Raw genomic sequence first — 10,432 nt, forward strand, 5'->3', positions numbered from 1 at the left:
AAAAATTAATAATAAATCATACTTGGCTGAACACTGAACATTTGACTTCGAAATTCCAATAGGTTTTAGTGATGGTCATTTGATAAGCAGTAATAAGCAAAATATACTGAAAACAAGAAGAGTTTTCTTTTGATTTCTAACTTTACAATGGTATGATTTACTTTTTAGAGAGGAAAATCCTAGTTTCTATGGCTTACAACCAGAATCAAATAGCATATTAAATAGAATACCTGACTAGATCTCAACTTCTTATTTTCCAGGTGGCTCTTCTCCTGTAACAGGGCCTCCTTCTTAGAAACTATGGCCTCCCGTTTCTTTAAGTCTTCTTCCAGCTCCTCTAATTCTTGGCGTTGGTTCAGAACTTTCTCTACTTCTTCATCTAACCATTTCTTTTGCTCGTCCAATTTCTACATTAAAATTTCAGAGAAATGTTATTTGTTTTTCCTTCTGCCATAAAAATTATGTGGTAGCAATATAATTTCAGGTTGGCTGAAACCTCTTAAATGAACACTTAAAAATTGTCACTAAGAGTAACTCATGTTCCTGTCTGAAACCCTAAAGAAGTAGTTCTAGTCAAGATGTTGCTGTGTTGTTTTTCTGAGGAATTAAAATTTACTCCCCAAATATGTTGAAGAGTCTGGGGTTTTTTAGCATGACAAAGTAGGGGCTGACAATTTTCTATGTGTATGTTAAGAGCATCTTTTTCTACGTTGCATACTTCCATCACAGCACTTACACTGGTGGTTGCTCTCCTAGTCTGTCTCCCCAACTTGAGCTCCTTGATTGACTGCAGGGAATGTACTTTTTACCTCTTTATCCACAATTCCTGGTACATTGCCTGGCCCACAGCTGGCATTCAATAAAATATTAAATGAAGAGTGAATGAATGCCTGATTCAATCAATTAATCAATGAAGTGAATAAATGAATACACATAGTGGAAGATATAGGTGATGGAACATATAAAGAAACCCAATCTGCATTTTAGCTTGTCAACATTAAATAATTATTTTAAAAAATAAACAGAACTGGAAAAATCTCCAAAACAAACATCTTAGGATGCTCTTGAATTAAGGATACCCAGAAATACATACACACATAAGTATTAATGGAATATGACTGTCCAAGAAGAACTCTACCAATGAAGCAATGCCACCAAAACAACAAATAAATTTTAAAAATCAATATAATACTATTTTCCAGTCCTTCATGAACCTTATACAAAAGGTTCCTAAGAAATCTATATTAATACAATGAGACAGTGAATATGCACAAGAAAGAGAGAGCAAAGTGGCTAAGGCAAAGAAGATGCAAAGCTATTCAGTCTCCCATCTAGACCTAGATAGTATGATTCTATAGGCACTATCACATCCAAATAACACTGAAGCCTAAAATAGTAGCTCTGCAATTATTAGGAATAGGAAGAGCAACTATAAACATATATTAGTTTTGTTATATTCTTAGAAACACCAGTAGGAGACCCTATGAAGTCTAGCAGGTAACTTAAACATACTCTACAAACATTCCTCAACTGTAAGTGGGGTCTGAAAGGTAAATTAGAAGTCCTTTGTAAGCTTCATTGCAAAAAGATAAAAATACAAAACTTACAATTTTTGATGACATTTCTGGGTGGAAAGAGTGTAAGTGGGAATACATCCATGTCCTAAATGTCACTATTAAAGTATAATATACAAAATATAGGGGCTGGGCATAATAGCTCACACCTGTAATCCCAGCACTTTGGGAGGCTGAGGTGGGAGCTTGAGGCCAGGAGTTCGAGACCAGCCTGGGCAACAGAGTGAGACCCCATCTCTATAAAAAATAAAATTAGCCAGGTATGGTGGCATGCACTTATACTTGGCAGGCTGAGGCAGGAGGATCACCTAAGCCCAGGAGTTTGAGGCTGCAGTGAGCTACGATCACGCCACTGCACTCCACCCTGGGCAGCAGAGTGAAACCCTGTCTCAAAAAAAATTAGGAAGAAAGAATAAATTTTTCCAAATTAAGGTAGATGTACTTCCATGAATGTAATTACAGTTTTAAGTACAGTATTTTTCTTACATAAAATTTAAAGTTTCACACCTGAGAAATGAGAGTAGAAAAAATTTTTTAATTTCAGTTTCTTTGAACTTTGGAATTAGTTTATGGATTTTAAACTTTTATTCTTAAAACGTGGCACTAAAATAACTTTTTAAAGCAGCAGTCCCCAAACTTTTTGGCACTAGGGACCGTTTTCATGGAAGACAAACCGGGGGTGGAGGGTGGGGTGATGGTTTCGGGATGATTCAAGCACATTACATTTATTGTGCACTTTATTATTATTACATTGTACTATATAATGAAATAATTGTACAACTCACCATAGATTGGGGACCCCTGAATAGTACATATACAATTTGGTTCTGTTTGAATGTTGAGCTCTGATTTTTAGAAATATACCTGTCTTCATGAGAATAAACCAATCTTTACATGGGACTAAATATAATCTAGTGAGCATGGATTTCATATTTATATTCTACAATATTCAAGTAAACCCATATCTACGGAAATAAGAATATAGCACATTTCTGTATGAGAAAGTAATTTTTAATAAAAGTGCATCCCGAAGTTGTTCAGGACGCTGAAAGAGATACAATTAGGAAAAATGTTTTTCCTATAGAAAAAGTTTCAAAAGAAACACTAGAAATTTTGCACTAAAGTGGCAAAAAGTCTAGTGTTTGAAGGTTTTATTCAGAGTCCACCACTTTTTACCTCTATTTAGACAATCATTAAATTGAAGAGAAACCAGGAAGCACTAAATAGAATCAACAGACCTGGAGTGGGTCTATACTTCCCAACAAATCTTTTCTCCTTTTCCAGTTAAATGCATCAAGGTCCTCAGCTTTCAGTTTTAGACCTTCTTCCTGTTCTGATTTTAACTGTAGTTCCTGTAGAAAAAGAAATCGAAAACACCTTATTGCTTTCTCTACCTAGCCATCATTAAATATGCACATAATCATTTTCTTAACATTTACCCTCTTAGTTGCAAAAAGGAAAAAAATGAATAAATGAAGATTGGGGCTGTTTGAGAAGAAAATAATGTGTTTTTGGGTTTTTTTATTTAATTGACAAATAATAATTGTATGTATTCATGGCATACATAGTCATGTTTTGATGCATATAATGTATAGTGATTAGATCAGGGTAATCAGCATATCCAAGAAGAAAATGTTACCTCTCGTTGAGGCAATAAAATCTAACTGAAAATATCAGGGTTTACTAACAAACTGAGCATTTTTTTCATTCTTTATGAGTGTTATAAATTAGCATAACAGGGATAAGCATATGAAATGTGCTTTTCTCTTCTGCCTTTCTGAGCTCATTACCTTCACAGCTAGTTCACCCAAGACACCCATTTGCCATGGGTATATTAAAATTTATTACAGTAGAAATACAAGAAGAAAAGAAATACTCAGTTTCTGGCGTTCAAAAATGAGAGTTTATAGCATGAGAATAGCCTTGCAAGACAGATCATGGTTCTGTGGAGTATTTTCCAAATTCCTCTCATTTCCATCTACATCTTAAGGGTCAAGAGGCCCAACGTTCACAGTATTCTCTTGGGCTTTAGAGAAAATGATGCTGTCCACCAGTAAAGGAACCAAGAAGGAGGCCATGAGTCAAAGTGGGCCAGTCTTCATACTACTTGTAATGGTCCATGATGGACAAATACAAAATTAAAAGTAAGTGTTTAGATATACTTTTATAGCAGTTTGACAGAATTTTATATCTCTTGACTTTAATAATTTAAAAAATGGACTTTTACTGGCATATTTTTATTTCATTTTTCTGCTAATGCATAGTTCACAAAAGTATTAGACTGTGACAAATTCATAATAAAATGAAAACTGTACCTTCTCCACAGGTAATTTCAGAAGTACTGATAGAAAGGAAGTAATAGAAAAAGCCTAGCACTCTCCATCCCTGGGAATAGCAGAAAGAAAAAAAGAGACAGTAAGGAAGACTTGTATCCCAACTGTCCCTCTGAGTTTTGGCCCAGAAAGAGGGTAATGAGTGAAGGTATCAGTGGGGACAGAGAGGGTCCTAGCGCATTCAGGAGAGAGAACGCAGACTGCAGAGCAGAGGCTCCACACCCACAGGGGGTGGACCAGCATTGCCAAAGAGCAGAGAGATATGATTAGGAAAGGACACTAAGTGGACTCCTTGGTCTCAGGTAACACAAATCCTGAGTTAAGAGCCAAAATGGGTAATGTGGAGGATTGGCCCCAAAGCTGGCGGTAAGGACAAACCACTGGACTAGCAAGCTAGATGGAAGACCTAGTGGCCTCAACAGGGGTTTATGACAGTGGGAGATGAGATAAAGTAGAAGCAGCCCCAAGTGTTAAACCAGAAGACCAGATTTTGAGTTATACCAGCCAGGGGCTTCACCATCAAGGCCAGCAGGTTAGGCAGGGGGAGGTGGACAAGGGAGAGCAGATTCCAGCCAGTCACATCCCTCAACTCCATGAGATACAATAAAAGAAAGCTATACCCCCAACCACCACATATACTGGATGCCATCTTAGGGAGAGAAGCATATGGAGGAAGAGGCTAAAAGACTGAGCATTCTTATTCAAGAGACTTGAGAAATATTTAAAGGAAATGTTTACATTTTCAGAATAAGATTTGAACAGATAGGACATTTGGTTAATTCCCAACGTATTTCCAGCAATTATCGTGACATGGATTGTAGGGGAAGGGAGCGCTCACAAAGAAGACAGGTATAGACTAAATAAAGACATTTTCTATGCCCATCTGAGTTGTATTATGAGTGAATTGGGACCCTATTATATTTACTACCCATTCATTCTTCATGATCCCCAAGCTCTAGTTTATAGTTACACTTTAACCCCTGCCGTAGCCCTACCAACTTCAGGATGCTGAAATAAAGCTATCTTAAATAAAGCTACCTTATACTTGGAGTTGACTCTCTTCTATTCCTATTTGTCCACATACACTTTAAAAGTGTACTGCAATAGGTCTAATTCCCTCTTCCACATATTGCTCCAGACATTATTGCTTTTCTCTTAAATTGTCATTCTTGTTACAATAACTGTGTACCAGACACTGTGCTAGGCTTTTTACATCTATTTATCCCATTTAATCCTCACAACAATCCTATGAGACAGGGACTATTATAACCTCCATTTTACAGATGAGGAAATAGGTGCTTAGAGACATAAAAAGCCCAAGATCACACCACCACTCACAATTTCAGGGGTTTCCATATTTTTTCTTTGAAACCTCTCCATGGACCTCAGCTAAGAACTGCTGTTCTGAGGAGAACCTATGCAGAACTCATAGTATTCTCTGGAAATGGCCTAGTCAAGTAGAAAATGGACAAACAGGAGTGTCAGAAAGTTAGCTCCAAACAGATGGCAAGATTTCCTTTAGGACTGTAAGCAGGTTTTGGTTTTTGCATGAAGTAGTGGAAATATCGATGTATCTTTGGAGCAGTCTATTCCTTTTTCTGAAATACCTGTTACTCCCTATAAATGGGTCATTTCCATAGAATTAGAAATGTGGCTAGATGGAATAAAAGTGCCCTAGATCAGAATGTAAAAAGTTTAAGTTACAGGCAGAGTTGCATTTCAGCAGACTATACACTGTTTGAACAAGAGTTCTTTTATTGTCCCTTAGCATGGACTTGGTGCTATATCTTGCCGGTTTAAGCCAAAGGCTCTAAGAGATGAAGAGGTAAAACCCAAAGACCACAAGACAGGCCTGATCCTCACATTACAGGAAGAGAAAGAAACTAGGTTATTGGCAGCAGAAATGAAAATTGGACAGATTCATGATGTTTGGAAGATATAGTGGTTCACTGGATATATGAGTGATAAGAGGCAAGAGTCAATGACGACTCCTAAATTTCTAGCTTACCCACTGAATGGATTGACATGTCATGTAAGGTGCACTGGAGAACTACATTTTTTCCCCCATGAAGGAAGCAGGGAGAAGTAGTGGGGAGATAAGGAAGGAAGATTATGAATTAATCTATAAGACAACCTAGTGAAGATGTTGATGGTTGGACATATGAATCTAGAACTCAAAGGACAGATTAAGGGATTAAGGATTAAATCTGGGAGTGTCAAGAGTTTAACTGCAGCCATGTAAAAAGATAAGGTCACCTAGGACAGAGTATAGAAGACAGACGAGATTTAAAAGGACTGGTAGAGTGGATGAACAAGCAAGGACAGAACAATCGGAAAGGAGGAAAAAACAAGTATAATGTCACAAAGGCAAAGGGGAAAATATTTCAGAATGGAGGAAGGAGTGAACTGTGCTGGATGCATAGTGTTAAAGGACTTTAGCAACAGCTTTTAAGTGAGTGGTAGAGCCAGAAGCCAGCAGGGAGAGGATAAGAGAATGAAAGGAAGCAAAAGAAATAGAAACAAATGCAGGCAACTTTTCTGAGAAGTTTGGTTACAAAGGGGAGATGAGAGAGGGAGTAGCTGGAGGTGAAAAAATGGTTGAAAGAGGATAATTTTAGGATGGAAAAATCTTATGTTTAAAGACAGAATCCAGGAGAAAAGGAAAAGTTGAAAATATAGAAGGAAAAAAGGATTAAATAAGGCATATACATGTTTAGTATAGTATTGTCTGAATATAAATTCTCAATGTTAACTATTGCTATAATAATAATTATTACCATTATTATTAAGAATAAGTAACTCAAGGAAATTAAGAAAGCAATTCCATTTACAACAGCATCTAAAAGAATAAAATATCTGGGAACAAATTTAACCAAGGAGATACAAGACTAGTACACTGAAAATTAAAAGATATTGCTGAAACAAATTAAAGAAGACTTAAACAAATGGAAAGACATCCCATGATCATGGATAGGAAGATTTAATACTGTCAAGATGTCAGTACTACTCAGAGCAATCTGGAAATTCAGTGCAATTCCTGTCACAATCCAATGGCCAATGGACTTGTTTACAGAAATGGAAAGGCCCATCCTCAATTCACATGGAATTGTGAGGACCTCAAATAGCAAAAACAATCTTGAAAAAGAAGAGCAAAGTTCAAGGACTTATTTCCTGATTTGAAAACTGACTACAAAGCTACAGTAATCAAAATAGTGTGGTGCTAGCATGAGGACAGACATATAGACCAATGGAACAGAACTGAGAGTTTAAAACCATATATCTATGGCTAATTTTTTTGAATAAAAATTGTACATATGTAAGATACACAGATGATGTTTTGATATACATATACATAGTGAAATGATTACAACAGTCAAGTTAACTAATATTTCTATCTCCTCATATAGTTACCGTTTTGTTTTTTATGGTGAGGACACCTGAAATCCACTCTCTTAGCAAATTTCCAATGTACAGTACAGCATTATCAACTATAGTCATCATGCTGTACATTAGATTTCTAGACTTATTTATCCTACAAACTGCAACTTTGTACCCTTTGACCAACATCTCCCCATTTGCCCCATCAGCATCTCTCCAGTTTCCCTTCCAACTGATTTTTGGCAAGGGTGCCAAGTCCATTCAATGAAGAAAGAATAGTCTCTTCAACAAATGGTACTGGGACAACTGGACTTCCACACGCAAAAGGATAAAGTTGGAGCCCTACTTCATACTACATACAAAAACTGACCCCAAATGAATCAATGACCTAAATATAAAAGCAAAATCCATAAAACTCTTAGAAGAAAACCCAGGGGCAAATCTTCATGACCTTGGATTTGGCAATGGATTCTTAGATATGATAGCAAAAGTACAAGCAACAACAAAAACAAAAAAAAAATAGATAAACTGGACTTCATCAAAATTAAAAACTTTGTGGATCAAAGGATATTATCAAACATGTATCTGATAGCATTTCATGTCCAGAATACATAAAGAACTCCTACAACTCGATAACAAACAACCAAATTAAAACGTGGACAAAGAACTTGAGTAAACATTTCTCCAAAGAAGATATAAAAATGGCCAAAAAGCACATGAAAAGATGCTCAAGATTAGTTATTAGTGAAATGTAAATCAAAGCCACAATGAGATACCACTTCACACCTACTTGGATGGCTTTAATAAAGAAAGAGAAACGAGAGGTGAAAAAGTGAAGAAATGAGAACATTCATACATTGCTGGTGGGAACACAAAATGGTGTTGCCACTGTGGAAAATGGTTCCTCAAAAAGCTAAACATAGAGTTACCATATAACCCAGAAATTCCACTCCTAAATGTATACCCAAAGGAATTGAAAGCAGGGACTCAAACAGTTATTGATATATGTTGATATATCATCACAGCATTATTCACAATAGCCAAATCGTGGAAATAACCCAAGTATCCATTGATGGATAAATGGATAAACAAATTGTGGCATATCCATATAATGGAATATTATTTGGCAATGAAAGGGAATGAAGTTCTGATACATGCTACAACATGGATGAACCCTGAAAACATACTAAGTGAAATAAGCCAGACCCAGAAAGGCAAATATTGTATGATTCTACTTATATGAAGTATCTAGAATAAGTACATCCACAGAGACAGAAAATAGTGATTACCAAGGACTGGAGAAGAGGAGAATGTGGAGTTACTGCTTAACAGTTACAGAGTTTCTGTTTGGGATGATGAAAAATTTTGAAAATACATAGTGGTCATGTTTGTACAACATTGTGAATTTAATGCTGCTGAATTATACACTCAAAAATGGTTAAAATTTTATGTTACATATATTTACCACAACTTATAAAAACTAATCATGTAACCAAACCTGTTGAATTGTATACTTTAAATAGGTGAATTGTATGGTATATGAATTATGGTATATGGTATATGAATTATATCTCAATAAAGCTGTTTTAAAAAAAAAGAATGAGTAACTTGTCTTAAATGCTCCTTAAGTTCCCTTCCATCACTAAATTCTGTGATTTTTTTTTTAAAGTCAGAAAATAGGTTATACCCAGTGTTAAAAATCTAGGAAATCTGGAAGCTTTAAATAATGGGGGAGGCTATGCATGGGGTATATAGCATATTGCTGTACCTTCCTTTCAATTTTGCTATGAATCTAAAATTGCTCTAAAAAAATAAAATCTTAATTTAAAAAAATCTAGGAAATCTCCAATTATGTTCCAGGACTTAGGAACATAATGTTCCTAAGCTGAACATAATGTTCGGCTTAACATTTCAACAGAACAGAACCTGGCACACAGTGCTAGATAAGTGTTTGCTATTATGATCCTCATCATCTTTTTTCAAAAAAGCCCTGTGGGACAAGTATGATTAAGGCCATTTTAGATAAGAATATAGACTCAGAGAGGGTAAGTGATTCTCTCAATAAATTTTCTCAATAAATTCTCTCAATAAATCTCTCAATAATTCTCTCAATAAATCTCTCAGCCAGGAACTGAGAGAGCTGGGATCTGAGTCCATGCTAGCCTGGCTCCAGAGCCCAGGCTTACACCACTAGTCCCTGCCCAATGTATTCTATAGAACTGCTATGCATTCAGGTCTGATCACTCTTCTACTCACTATGAGTGAAATGGTACAATTTTATCTGGTACTTTTTTCCACATAGCCACATGGACAATGCACATCAAAACACTTTGAAAATGGGAAATCCTATTCAAATGATAGATATTATTTAGAAAGTTGGTTTTATAAGTTAACGTTTTTAACAGCCTCAACTAAAGTTAAGATCCTAAGATAAATTTTATCACTGTACCTTCTTTTGTGAAGTCAAAGCCTTCAAGACAGTACTCAGAATTCAATAAATAGGTTTTACTATGTAGATGAACAAGGCTTTTAAGTGAATAAGGACAGCAGTGAAGGGCAGGTCAAGGATAGATAACTTCAGAAGTCAAATGAACCTTGGCTTCGTTAGCTCTGGGCCGTTTAATATGTCATGTTATACTTAGCAGGAATGTATGACAATATTACTTTGATTTTTTGTTGATCCCGCTTAATTTCTGCATCCAGTTGCTTCTTTTTTTCATTTTCTTCTCGAAATCGTTTCTGCAGCTGTACCTTTTGATATTTCATGTGATCTACATTCTGCTCTAGTTCATTAGCACGTTTCTCATTTTGGATTGACAGTGATGCCAATTTCTTACTGTCTTGTTGCTTCTTCTGTAAGACCTGAGATCATATGGAATATTTCAAAATGAAAAAGTGAATATCTCACATTCATCAACTAAACTTAATCTTTTCATTCAGTGGTAAGGGCAGGCATTTTCCCTAGATTTTCATTTATTTTTGACAGGTTGACAAACAATTGTTTACTCTTCTACATTCTAATTTTGCAATTAGGGAAACTATAATAATTTCATCAGATATGTAAATATATAAAGAATGATGAGACTTCCTGATGCTGACAACCAAACAAAACAAAATAGACTCTGCTTTTTTATTAATGAGTATTTT

The 10,432-nt window shown here is 35.7% G+C and overlaps 1 protein-coding gene across 1 annotated transcript in view; it reads right to left on the reverse strand.

Annotated features, from left to right (window-relative positions):
* The window catches only part of KIF27 (kinesin family member 27), an 88,578-nt gene that overhangs the window by 26,308 nt on the left and 51,838 nt on the right, over positions 1–10,432 (reverse strand). Inside the window, exons 9-11 of the mRNA XM_012640012.1 lie at positions 9,950–10,147; positions 2,813–2,926; positions 231–407 (exon numbers count right to left, since the gene is read on the reverse strand). Of these exons, the coding sequence (XP_012495466.1) occupies positions 231–407; positions 2,813–2,926; positions 9,950–10,147 (489 nt within the window). The remainder of the gene's footprint in view (positions 1–230; positions 408–2,812; positions 2,927–9,949; positions 10,148–10,432) is intronic.

Source organism: Propithecus coquereli, unplaced genomic scaffold (assembly GCF_000956105.1).
Source record: "Propithecus coquereli isolate 6110/MARCELLA unplaced genomic scaffold, Pcoq_1.0 Scaffold147, whole genome shotgun sequence".
Lineage (NCBI taxonomy): Eukaryota > Metazoa > Chordata > Mammalia > Primates > Indriidae > Propithecus > Propithecus coquereli.